The sequence below is a fragment of the Aplidium turbinatum genome, chromosome 3 (genome assembly GCF_918807975.1).
Source record: "Aplidium turbinatum chromosome 3, kaAplTurb1.1, whole genome shotgun sequence".
In the NCBI taxonomy this organism is placed as follows: Eukaryota; Metazoa; Chordata; class Ascidiacea; order Aplousobranchia; family Polyclinidae; genus Aplidium; species Aplidium turbinatum.
The window spans coordinates 45,344,760-45,358,534 of record NC_137474.1 but is presented as its reverse complement, the minus strand read 5'-3'; the positions used below and the strand labels follow the sequence as shown (position 1 = coordinate 45,358,534).

Below are 13,775 nucleotides of genomic sequence, written 5' to 3'. Positions count from 1 at the left end.
TATTCGGATTCTAACTATTCGATATTCTATATTGCCCATCCCTAGCTACAAGTAGACTAACGTTTGCTGAAAAAGTGAACACCCAAAAAATTGGTCACACAATTAGTCCCTAACAGGGGTTTGATCTCCGGATAGATTTTCTGTTTAAAAAAAAAAAACACAAACTAACAATATTTAAATTCAAAGAAAAAGAAGGGGTTTGGTCTTATTTAGAGATGTACCGATATATCGGTATCGGTGATATCGGCCATTTTTTGAGTATCGGCATCGGTATCGGCAAAATTTGGCCGATACTGTGGCCGATACTAAACATGTAAAAAAAAGGCGTTTGCTGCGGATTTTCTGCAGAAGCAAAGATATATAATAGATTTTTTAAAGTAGTAACTAACGTCACATTGAAGTAGAAAAATAACAACCTGTTCAAATTTTTGATACCTCACACTCCCATGACTTCAAGCATTGTTTGCTTACAGTGATTCTTTCATTCAAACAAAACGTTTTGCTTCAGCAGTTTTGCGTTGTTTGATTCTTAAGTTGTGAAGGAGACTCGATTTCTCCAATATTTATCATTTGTGTTTCTTTTTTACTTTCAGCAGAGGATAAAACCAGGCCAAGACTACCCAGGTGGCGGGATGTGTAGTTTTGCATCGTTTTTGCGTTGCTGGACGTTTGATGGACCAGTGTGGCTTGGTTGTTTTGGTGGGCTGGTTCTGTCAGTTTATGGTTTGGTTTCCGCCTTTCGTTGTGGTGGACTCACCAGGCTTGAACAATGTCGTGGCGGAGTGGGTGGGGTCGGTGGGACTGCGAATCTTCACTGATCTAATCAATAAGTGGTCTTGTTGCGCCTGGGATGGCGGCCTCATTGTGGGGGGGAGTGTCCTTCCCCGCTGTCGGCACAGGGCTGGGCGCTCACTGGTGCGACGGGCTGTTGCGATTCGCTGGCCATAACGGTGTAGCTTCCATGCTAGCCATTTAGACCATCCAATCAACTATATGTTTCTCGGCAGCCGTTTTGTAGCAATAATTGACATCGACAAGAATTGAAATGGCTAGTGTGGAAGCTGCACCGTTGTGGTTGGCGGGTCGCGGCAGCTCGCTGTGCTGGTGAGTGCTCACTGCTCAGCCTTGTGCTGGTGGCCGGGGGGACGCTCCTTTCTTCGCAATGAGGTTGTTATCTTGGGTCCACGTCTTTTAGGTGCAGACAGTTAGGCGCCGGGCAGATAGGCGCGCACTCTGTGGTAACATTTTGTGTGAAAAGCATTGCCTTACCTGCCAAGCTGATACAATCTGCAGACTTTACTAGGAATAGCACCTAAATGAACGGGCGCCACAGTGCTCCGCACCTAAATATCTAGATGCCACAGTGTGCGCACCTATTTGACCGGCGCCTAACTGTCTGCGCCTAAAAGACTTGCTCCGCCTAAAAGATTTGTGGTCCCATTGTTTTCTTTTTGGGCCTACTTATTCTGCCACGACATTGTTTGGGCTTGGTGAGTTTGTTGCGGCTAAGGGTGGAAGTTGAATCGCCGACTGGTGGAGCCGGCTTGCTAGGGGCAGCCGAGTTGCACGGGTTTTTTGAGTGTTTGGCGGGGTGAGAGCGATGCAGAATTGTGTGTTTTTGCTACCTGGGTAGTCTTGGCCTGGCAAAAGTTTTTCAACCAAACGACAAGAGCCCTTAAGTTGCACATTACTTGTCGAATAGTTTTTGTACGACTACACAAATCACTTGGTTTACATTTTACATCTTATTATCAATTATGATTAGCCTATTTGGAGAGTTTGCGCAAACACTTTTTTTTCAGAAACCCCAATTATGATGTAATGTTTCTTCCCTTATACCCCAATCCTCAATTATGGTGGCCTTTCATTACTAAAACCTACTATTATGACACAACAATGCGGTTGAGATTGGATTCTTAAATCTTTAATGAATTATGCCAATTGAAAGCTTTTTTTAATAGTTTTATGCAAGTAAGGTAAAACTTAGCATTTGATATAATTCCTTGCAAATACCAAAATTGCTTCTTTTTGTAACACCAAAGTATCGGCCAAAATATCGGTATCAGTATCGGTATCGGCCTAAAAAAGTGATATCGGGATCGGTATCGGCCAAAATATTGGTATCGGTACATCTCTAGTCTTATTAATCATCCTTGAAAACCATTATCTCATCGAAAGCTTTGAAGCAATTCAAAGCAACTTTCTACTCATTTAACTGCACTGAGGAGATCCTTAAGATTGAAACATTGGCTATTGTCTGCAGTTGATAATGTCTTGAGACATTTTCTTTGAACAAATAAAAAAGAGTCAAAAGTCATGCAAATTTCACTTTGTGTGGAGCAGCATGTACTTGAGAAGTTACTGATATTTTTTATTCACTGACAATACTTCAACTGTGTTCTTGCTTGTACAAAGTGGTAGGCATAAATTGATGTATGATGATTTCTATTTTGTATGTGGCTGAACAGCTGCTTCAAGAATAAAGAAAGCACACTACTGTGATTTCCACTTAAGGCTTTGGAAAGGTGACATGCCTTCTCCTTCAAAAATTCCTTTACCCACAAAATTATTGCGGGTTAGCAACAGAAAGAACAAAGTCCCATGCCAAACGAAGCAAGAAAATGTTCAAAAAGTTTGTTCACTGAAAGGAAAAGAAAATGTAAAGCCTCATAAAATTAAATCAGCTCCTTCAAAAACATTTGTAACATCCCAACCCAATTGCAGAACGTTGCCTGTTTCCAAGCCATCTAAGAATGCACCAAAAACTACTCAACTTTTGACAAAGCCAGCAAAAGTTGGAGACAGACGAGGGGTATCTGAAATTAAAAGGTAATAATTATTTAGCAATAAATTTCAGTAAAGTTTTTGTTGAAATTTTATTTTATTTATATCAAGCTTTTTTGTGTCACTTGATTGTGCAATATAATTACCAGTGTTCGTATATATATATAATACATTTAACAAATCATTAGCAATGATTTACAGTTTAAAATTTTAAATAAAATAACCAGATTTATCTGTTTCAATATTTAGAAAAAGATGATTATTATTTATATTAAAATATTTGATGCTTATCATTCATTGAACTGTAGTTGCTATTGATTCGACGATCTAACTCATATGCAACATGTCTCACAACTCATCATAATTGCCGTTGGCAATTGCTGCATTCCTTATATTTTGTTGTGTTTATGACGTGGCAGGTCAGAACAGAATTTAAGAAACAAAGTGATGCAGCTGGAAGATGAGGCAATGGAAATGCAGTCTCAATTAGAAGAGTTCACAAGAAGATTTGATGTCAGCAAGCAGCTGGGTAAGTGAAGTCGTTTACGTATGATATTTAAAAGTCTCCTGCAAGTCAGCATTTGTAAACTGAGCAAGTGACAACTGAGCTAGCAACATTCCAGCAAGTGGTGGAAGTTGATAAATCATGAAACTGAGCTAGGCAGCTAGCCATAACATGGCATGTCACAAGTCAGCAAATTCAGTTTGGCAAGCGATGACCAAGCAAGTTTGACGTGAGCGCGTAAATCTTATTTGCTGACTTGACAGTAGCTAAAATGTAATTGCTGAGTTGTCTGACAACCGATATTGAAAGAGTTGATTTATGGTGCAGAACAAATATTGTGAGGTTTTTTATAGCTTGAAGCTGCAGTTCATTCCTTCTATCTATAACTACCTCACCACATTTAGATTTACTTTATTCTGACCAGAAGCTCCTGAAAAAAGTCATAAGAAAAGAATTGCAGCTTCAAGCCTTCTCGCAATATTGTGTGTGATATTGCTTCCTAAATGTGTCTATCAACTATATATTGACATTGTATTCTTCTTCCTGTTTTCCGAAGTCCGGGTAGGACGACTGGACGAGGTCTGGTAATTGCACATACTCAGTCTCTACTCATCACAATCTAGTGACAGTGTTGGTCATCTTCCACCGCTTCCTGTCATTATGTTGCATTTGCTTGGTCAATCACTTTGATGTTATTTACCTTAGTAGCTCAGTATCCTAAACAAACACCTGAAGGGTAGTAGCACATCTGGGAGTTTTATGGTTGAAAGAAATGGAAGGTTACTACTTCATGAAACTAACACATACAGCATAGAAAGAAGTTATGTGAAAATGCATTTTAGTTCCAGGGCGTAATAAATCAAGTTTCACAAAAGTTAAGTTGTGGTTTAGGCCACCCTGGATTAACCATGTTTTAATAAACAGCTAGATCAAGTGGTTGTAGTTCGATCTTATTTATTGGTGGACGTTTATAGACATGTGCAAAAGTGTGAGTTATTGCTCTGGTTAACAGACACACGAATTCAGGTTGATGTCCTATTGTCTACTGAGTGTGTAGAGGACTGTTTGATTGTATTAATGAAGTATTTATCAAATTCAATTCGTTATTTTTATTCACAAGCTGTCACCCTTTTAGTTTGTAACCGCCTGACCAAACTTGATCCAGTTGTTATGGCCTCCAAATTAACACTCAAAACTGCCAGGATTAAGCTAAAAAACAGTTTTTCAGTCTAAGCATAAATCATTGAGCTCATATCTATAAAAAAAGAGTCCTTGTTATGCTAAAAAGAAGAAGAATGATTTGGCGTCCAACTTTTACTCATGCACTGTATCTGAAGGGCTGTCTGCTTTGGCCGGAAGAAGCTGTTCTAACAACGTTATCTTCTTGCTTGAATTTGTAGTTTTTTTCTCAGTGGGCACTCTAACGGAGGAGAAATCGGAACTCATTGCCAGGAATGAACGACTCGGTCAAATATTGGAAAAAGAAAATGTCAATCCTGTAACTGGGAACCCAATGAAAGTAAGTTACGTTTTGTAAAATCTTTTCAACAATGTTTTGGTGGTATTGAGAACACTGTGAAGTAGGCCTAAACCACGGCATCTACTTGTTTTACCCTCGTATGATTTGTATTATTTCTGTACTCAACATGCATGGCATTGATCTCTCAGTGCTTGTCGGTTTTGGTTATTTTTTTTTTTTACTCTGGAACGTTGTTTTTCCTAATGTTGTTTTTTCCTCGTGCATTCAGCTGGTACCAACAACAGCCCAGCTCGGGTTTCTAACTGTTTGGGAAAATTACCCTGATGAGTGATGACAGCATAAGCTGTAAAGCTTTAACAGAAAATTTGTGAACGATTTATTTAGGAACCCCCTAATACTGCCCCCGAGTTAGATGTCACTCCTTCCCTCCCATTTCGCTCATGCAATGGAGCACATTTGTAAAATTGTAACTAATCATTTACAAATTGTAACTATCTTCATGAAATGTCTTTTTCAGTTTTCTCCGTCATTTGAGAGACGCATGGAATCGCAAACTGCAAACAATGCGAATGTAATCGACGCCATTGTTGCGTCAATAAAAGGACTGGACAGCTGGTTGGATGAGGCGGCACATACTCGTTTGAACGCCATTGTCGTTCCCACGTTAACGGAACTGACCTCCAGCGTGGGTGGAATTGTTACGACAGCTTCTGTTTAGATTTCGACTCTAACTGACTTCCCTCCTAACACTTGGTTGTAGACTCTACAAAGTCTACATTCTACAATGTAGATGTGGTCGCCCAAACATCAAATCACTTGAGTAGAAATATCTGCTTTCATTCGAAGCATTGTGTCGTCTTACGGCCGACCTAAGCGACACATTCGATCTCATTCTCAGCTTCAATGGTTTACATTTCTATCGTATCACCATGTTGTGTGCGTTAGGCGATCTCGTACTTTCGGTTGATGTTTAGGACATCTCTCTCTGCCTGGACCACCACCCATGGCCACGTCATTATGTCTTGGCGTTTTACGTCACGCTTGACCTACATTGGCGACCGAGCTTGTGCTTTGACATGTTGTTAATGTTGAGTTTATTATTGTAACCGCAGTCGACTTCGTTGTTTTTGTGGTACCGTAAGATGGGGTGGATAGGAACAATTTGGAGGTATTTTGTAATGCTGTTTTGAAATTACCAACTTAACCAATACCACAATAGTTCCAAAATGTGTACATCAACACTAGGTATACGTGTAACAACCAGATTAGTTGGAAAGTAACTACGTTTAGAAAGCAGAGACAAATAAGTGATGTTCCTATTCACCCCACACTTCGGGGTGAAAAGGAACGCTTTTGCTTTTTAAGTATTTGTTCCTATAAAACCCAACTGATGTTGCTAAAAGAAACATGCTTCGACTTGTGGCTTATAATCTACAATATGACAACCGCATGTGGGAGTTGTGGAGCAACTAATGCACACATAATTGCATTTAAACGAAGTTTTATTGTTACTCAAGAAATAAGTCCATGCAGTCAATCAATCAATATCAGAGTTCAAAATCCCCAAACGGAATCGAGTTCTGGTACAGCGAATATGCCCCTTTTCCTGACCAGTGGAGGTGCAATTTTCCTTTTGACATCTGAAAAAGGATAAACGAGGATGTCTTCGTCTTTCGGCCACTTCCAATGGAAGCCGCTTTTTACCATAGATTTAATTAAGCAGCCTTCGCTTTCCACAGCTATGATCTGGCCAGGAAAAACCTCCCCTTCATAATTAAAAATTACATAATCTCCTGCCGCATTTATCTCAACAATATCATCCTCCTCAAAATCGTCCACTTCTGTTGATTCGGTGTTAATACAAGTTTGTGCCGGTGACACACCTTGATCAGAACATGAAGGAACATCGGCCGTTCCTACACTTCTTCCGGGTTCCACAGTTAGCCGTTTCCGTTTTTGAGCTTTGTGTTGCGCATTAGCTTTGTAACGCATTCCTTCCAATACTGAAATTAAGGTATCATCCACTGCAAAAAACGAATCTCCATCATTTGGTTCGGTACCGGTACTGCGATGTGGAAGTGAGGAAAGAGCCCTGTCTTCATTTAAAGGATAAATTCCACACTTTTCAAAACCAGACTTCAGATTTGACGCAGCATTGTTTGTTATACACATCGTTGTGCAACGTAGGGGAAGGGAAGGTAATTTGATACACTTTTAACATTTTCGCCTGTTAACTGAAAATTACGTGACATAAACTATAGATTTTAAGCTGAAATGAAAGTCTAATCCCTTACACACTTTTTAAAAACATTTTCACTTTTCTGTTTTTGTTACTTTTTTTTTAATTGAAATTTTAAAAACGTCACTCAAATGTATCAATTTACCTTCCACGGAAGGTAAATTGATACACCCAGAAGGTAATTTGATACAGTAAAACTAATACAGAAATCCCCTTTGACAGCAAAGCAATAAATGAAAATTTAATATGTGGTTGGCCAGTGGCGTAGCCAGAAAAAATTTTTGGGGGGGGCCAAATATGTGATGAATTGAAGAGAACGACAAAATGTTTGATTTAAGACATCACCACCTGATGTGCAGTGGCGCATCCTGGTGGGTTAAGCAAGGGAAGCAATAAAGCTGGTGGAGGTTAGAGCGTGCCGAAGGCACGCGTATTCTAGGGGGGTCCGGGGGCATGGTCCCCCGGAAAAATTTTGCAAAATTACACTTAAATAATGGATTATAACGCTTTCTGGAAACACTTTCAGGGTAATATTTGTATGAAACTTATTAGCAGATAAACAGCTATTAACTTATTAAAGGTAGCTCTTATCTACACACAAACGGGCAAAAACTGCGGCTAAAATTAGAGAACACAAAAAACTCAGCTACACAAAAACCCTACAGAGTAAGCGATTCTGAAATTGCTTCCACAGATTAGTTAAAAGAAGCGTAAATCGCGTAAACTTTGCGCGATTTACGATTTGCAAAATTTATTGGTGTCTTTTTGTGTGTCTAAAACAAGTCCTGGGGGGTGTTAATAGCCAGATGTCTTGAAAAACAATATAAATTTATACAAATTATATTATATTTTCAACAAAGGGTTCAACTTCGGAATCCAAACTTTGAAAATTTGGGGGGGGGCCATGGCCCCGTTCGCCCCCCCCTGGCTACGCCTATGTGGTTGGCGTGCTTGGGTGCAAGGATGACTGTTGAGGCCTATGTGTGCAACGAAGCTTCTGCAGCGGGATGGACATGGGAAGGATCATTGGCTGGAGTTCTTATTCAAGGGGGGTGCTTTGCGCTTTTCTCATTTTTTGACATCAGATAGCGTGTAGGCCTATGAAAGCCTATATAATAGTCGTTTCCCAAAGTAGCAGGTCTTGTTAATAAAGAATAACTTATTTAAATCAACTAGATCAATGACAACGTTTATTACAGTCACAAAAAGAATTTAATATACTGTATCAATTTACCTTCTCCACATGTATCAATTTACCTTTTTCAAAAAAAGTCATAAAATTCTGATTTTTGTATGCTTGAATGCACATTGCAGAAAAAACGTGACATGCCCTTGAAGCCTTATCAATGAACTGTCAAATGAGTTTGGTTTTATCTTTCAGGAACTTTTCTTTAATTTTCCAGACGAAAATAATCATGAGTTAAAAATTTTACGAAAATACTCAAAAAACACACTTTTACAATTTTATGCCATAAAAGCACGAGTTAGCTGCATGGTGCAATTTTTGTAGGCATTATTTTCACAGATCTTCCACCTAATGACAATATTTTTGACTAATAGTTTTTGTACATTTCTGTAGGGGGGGTGTATCAAATTACCTTCCGTATCAAATTACCTTCCCTTCCCCTATTTAGGAGGGAAGGGAATGAATCTAAAGGGAATGAATCTTTAGAAAGGCCAGCCGAACCTTTGCAGTTGCGCTTTTCTTTCTCCAGTATTTTCCTCCAGGAACGTTTAAGAGGCCGAAAAAAGGAAACATCAAGAGGTTGGAGGATGTGGGTGGAATTTGGTGGCAAGAATGCAAACGCAACGTAGAAACAACTGAACTTAAGTTGTCTCCGATCATTATTTTTTTCCCTTCCAGATTTTTCAGATACGGAAGCGCAATGCTCACAAACCAGTCCTCAAAGGTTTGCATTTCGAACCATCCTGAACTAGAGCGATTATATCGAGTACCGGATGGCCCTCCAACTGTCCACGATTCATACAAATGAACTGCTTTGTAGCAAACGTATGGCGGAAGCAAAGTGCCGTCTGCACAGCCAGCGTACATTATCGATATTGATGATTTGCTATGATCCATGATTCTTTCTGGATATTTGATGCCTCGCTTAGTGATGACCTTTTTTCTCCCTGGGTCATTGCTTAAGTTGGTCTCATCGTAATTCACGATGTTGGCTGGTGGAATGCCAGCAATCGACACTGCAAGATTAGAAAAATATGTCTTGACAATGGCAGGCGACAACGATGCTCTTGAAGGCTTTATATTTTGACAAATCCGATAAGACACAATCTCACGATTTCTTTTAACAAATGAATCGGCCCAATCTTTGCTTGGCAAATTGTTTTTGAAACGTGGAATAGAAACACCACGTCTGTCTAGATATCCTTTTACCATGAATCTGATGTCGAAGTTGTCCAAAGGAAAGCCCCATGTAGCACACGTAGCTACTCTTTGTGCCATATATGTCTCCAACTCTTGATCTAAGGCAGTTTGCCCCCCTTGAGTCTTCATTTTGGGATTGTTGGCTCTTCTGCAAAGGACTGCAATCGGAATCCCATATTTTTTTGAGCATGAGCGAAAGGACATTCCACAACGGTGATCTGCCGGAGCTTGATTGATTGCTTCTGGAGTATGTTTCTTGTATGTTTTTCCTCGAGGATCCGATTTATATGTTCGTGGCATGTTCTTTTGGCGTGTTCCTATTCTCCCCAAAAATTCCGAAAATTTGTCTGAAAAAAATGAAATCCATGAGCACAAAATTTTGTTAGGATTTTAATTGAAAATTACCATGAAGCGTAAACTACTTACTATGGCCGAGGTCTTTGGCAATATGAAAGTTCTCCACCTCTGCTCAACGTCGTCAGGGAATAGAAGTTTTTCACGGTTGCAAAAAACACTCCAAAAAGTTTCAAGAAAAAATCTCTGCTCAGCAGTAAGTCTGTCGAAGTACAGATCAAACACTTATGCTATTCTACACTCTATATAATGCCTAACCAAAATAACATGCGAGCCTGCAAAAATATATAAACAGATAGGCTATAAGGAAATATGCAAAATATTCTAAGTCTAAAATTTATTCCTATTCCCCCCGTTTTACGGTATCCAGGCTTAGACCTGGTGGTGGAAGATTTAGATTAAGTGGAAGTCATGGAAGCCAATCTTCGTGTCCACCTTCAGGCATGTTTTTAAGTGTCCTGCCAAAGACACAGCCTCTTGAGCGGTGTCGAAAATAGCGCTATAAAGATGTGGTGGTTTCTTGGTACGGTACCTGAGCCTACAATTACGTCCTAAATAACCCCATCTCAATACTACTGATTCTATAAAACACTTAGAGGTCGGTCTGCATGTGAGACAGCAGCTGAGCCAGAAAAGGGAACAGGCGTCTTTGAAGGAGAATTTAAGTTCATGAGCTCTCATTACCAGTGAAGACGTAGCAAAATTACATAGGGGAGACTCAGGTAAGTTGGCCCAATAGGCAAGTTGGCCCACTCTAAATAATTTTTTAACTACAATAGTTATTGTTACGTATCGTACGCATACTGAGAAAGTGCTGTTAAAACTACCTTATCACCAGGTTGGGAGGCTCTAGCAAGCAGAATAAACATGTGAGCACGATTTTTGTATGAAAAATTATGATTTTTAAAATTTTTGGATTTTAGAATTTTTTATATGTCGAGTAAGTTTTTTCTTACTGTATAAGAAAGATTGTTATTTAGTGAGTGCAGCGCTAGTGTGGTTATCAAGGCTAACTTTGACGGTGAAACCGTTGTCAGAAGCTCGATTGTTTGACATAAATTTTAGTTTTACAATATGGTTGCCATTCAGGGAAGTTGGCCCATTTCGTGGGTGGGTATGTTGGCCACCATGGCCAACTTGCCTTCATGAGGGATTATATAGAATGATAATAATTGACTAATTAATACGATGACTTATTTTTGCAAGATTGAAGTAGCCTATCATCAAGTATCCAAAGTAAGTAAATCGCGGCTTTAGCCTACATCGGCTTTAAACGATCAATAATAATAATGTACTTTCTAACATCGTTTTTATGCCACAAATTGCGACACCTTATTCCTAACCCATATGGTGATAACAGAAAATAGAAAGTAATCAAGAAAACCAATCGCGGAAATGTGTATCAACCACTTCTCAAGCAACGGTCTAAAACGTATACCTCGTTTCGGAGATACATTAAAAAATGTTTCGATATTGGTACCCATGCAAAAAGGGGGTTTGTAGCCTATTGTAAACAAGGTCCTACCTATCAGTATCGTTAAGGTGACCAGATCGTTAGGAATAAAGGCATGCCGTTCCAACTACATGATGTTTGATACAACCTTTGTTATTTTCGAAAGCTTATTTGGTGTAGGATACGGTACTGATGTAAAAAAAAGTTTACTGAGGTAAAATACAGCATTATAGCCTAATAGTAAATTATATTATAAACCATACATGAAAGCATACATAGAATAAATTATGTACGGTATGTATGCCTCTGTAAATCCAAGAAATAATTAGAAAGAAAATAAAATTGGGGAGAAAGAAAACTTTTCCACTGTTTAATATACCGTAAATGGACATGTTGCCCTCGTGGCCAACTTACCTTTCATGGTGGGCCAAATTACCCGTACAGGAAGGCAAGATGGTCCATTTTATTTTTTTCGGAAAACTTGAAAAATTATATACCTAAGAATGTTTGTTTGATGCAAGAATATGTCCACTTCTAGAGTGATGAATTTTCTACTCTTCAATAGCATTCGCTTTAACATATGTTTTGTTATTAGCTCACAAATTCAATTTTTCATTTTGCTGGGCCAACTTACCCGAGTCTCCCCTACAGTAGCCTACAACTCGGTTAATCCGGATTCGATTTGACCGGCGATTCCATCCGGATTAACCGATGACGGTTCTATCAAGCCTGACTCATTTGCACTTCCAGTTTCATCCGGATTAGGCGAAGATCCGGATTAACCGAGTAACCTGCAAAAAAAACAGCTTTTAGTGGTTTATAAGACTAGGGTAAAAGGGGGTGAATTGGCCAGGGGGTGATTTGGCCATTTTTATGTCATAAGTTCTAGTAAAGGTTTCATCCAGATTGATTTCAGCAACGGTTTGAATTTTCACATATTCAAGGACTAGGGGAGAGTGGGGTTGGTTGAATCACGGCCGACTGCGCTGAGACTAAAATCATTGAACCGAGTCAGATGACTTTTTTCGCAAGGCATGGCCATCATTTCAGCATGCTGCAACGCACGAGTTTCGAAGTTGGTGCTTAGTTGGCATTTTTGAGTACCCCTGTATTTTATAGCTGTTTGTAACATTTCAGTGTTGTTTGTATTTTTCGTTTAGCGTTAGTTAGATAGTGTGCAGATGAGAAGGTGGAAGTTACTTTTGTAGCCAGTTAGCTAAGTGTTAAGAAATCAGTAATGACGGCCAAGTTCAAACTCAGTGTAAAATAGTTTTTACTCTTATTTTCTGTGATATCTTGGTGGGGTTGGTTGAATCACGTGATTCAACCAACCCCGTTATATTTTCACCTGATGAAATCATTAATCAGAGATGAGTGAAATAATCTGCCAAATGAAACCACTAACCAATGTGATCATGTTCAAACGTCTGTGATGTCACAGAGCATTGGCGTTGCTGATGAGCCACCAGCCTCGAACAAAAGCTCAATTTCTGAGGTGCAAGGTCTGTTGGCCGCCACAAGCGATGAGGAACCGGTCAATACACCTTCAACCTCTCGTTCATGCAGAAAAAGACTCGCATTGAAAAGTTCCGGAGTTAATTCAATGCCATTCAGCCCTGAAATGGTGCGTGAGTTCCCCAAGGCTCCTATCAAAACCGGTAAAAGAAATGGAGGAAGAAAACGCCTTAAGTGTGCGATAGGCCTACTGACAAACATGCCAGAAAAAAAAGCAATTGAGCATAGGACTGCTAAGAAGCCTCAAAAGAAGAGCAAGATTCAATCACAAAAAAAAAGGAAAAAGAGGTTCAGCAGCTACTGCAGATGGAAGAGCATGGCTATGCAACCAATGTGGAGAAAATTACAATAACAGTGTTGACAGAGAAGCTTGGGTGAAATGTATCGTAATGTGCTCATGAGCTTTGTACAGATGGGCTGTTTATGTGCACTGTTTTGCTTGTTTTTGTGAAATGCTATAAATGTTTTGTCATTAAGTTAGTTTGCAGTTATTCCAAATAATGTGTTATGTTATACAGCACAACAAGGAATTCTTTAAAATGATTTTATGAATGATTTAACTAACCCCACCATGTGATTCAACCAACCCCGTTGTCTCAAAAAATAGTACCTTTTTTGAAATTTGCATCAATTGCAACTGCTTTGTATAGTAGTTCAGGTCCTTAGGGGAATCTTTAGGCTAAACGTGTTACACGTTGTTTTTTTGCATATTTTTGCAGTTGATCAACCCAACTTTGATTTTAGTGGGTGCCGCAACTTTTTGGGTCACGTGATCACCCCAAAATCGGGGATTTCCCCAGAAATCACGTTTCAGCTCTTTTTACGTCATTTTTGTGCAATTACATATTCGATTTTTGTATATTTTAACTTAAAAAGCACATACTAATAAGTGAGACAAAATAAACACAAAATAATTTAATTGATGACGTCATTGTGACGTCATCAAATATATTTTTTTGCTTTTTTAACCTATTTTGGTCGTTTGCTGTTGGTTTTAGTTGGAGTACCGGTTACTAAAACCATTTCACAATTCCTAAAAGTAGTTTCGTCATGATTGCG

General features: G+C 39.1%; 1 protein-coding gene across 1 annotated transcript; it reads left to right on the top strand.

Annotated features, from left to right (window-relative positions):
* The first annotated feature begins 2,418 nt into the window (after nucleotides 1-2,418).
* LOC145767054 (uncharacterized) lies at nucleotides 2,419-5,885 on the top strand. The gene is made up of 4 exons (XM_082578792.1): nucleotides 2,419-2,829; nucleotides 3,204-3,313; nucleotides 4,702-4,808; nucleotides 5,287-5,885. Exons 1-4 carry the CDS (start codon nucleotides 2,531-2,533, stop codon nucleotides 5,485-5,487), a joined length of 717 nt encoding a protein of 238 aa, XP_082434918.1. The 5' UTR covers nucleotides 2,419-2,530; the 3' UTR covers nucleotides 5,488-5,885.
* Nucleotides 5,886-13,775: the final 7,890 nt, after the last annotated feature.

What these genes read in the sequence shown, in the direction of transcription:
- LOC145767054 (XM_082578792.1), top strand. Translation starts at nt 2,531, where the DNA reads ATGCCTTCTCCTTCAAAAATTCCTTTACCCACAAAATTATTGCGGGTT. An exon ending in GGGGTATCTGAAATTAAAAG is followed by an intron (nt 2,830 to 3,203) that starts GTAATAATTATT and finishes ATGACGTGGCAG; the next exon opens with GTCAGAACAGAATTTAAGAA. An exon ending in TAACTGGGAACCCAATGAAA is followed by an intron (nt 4,809 to 5,286) that starts GTAAGTTACGTT and finishes TGTCTTTTTCAG; the next exon opens with TTTTCTCCGTCATTTGAGAG.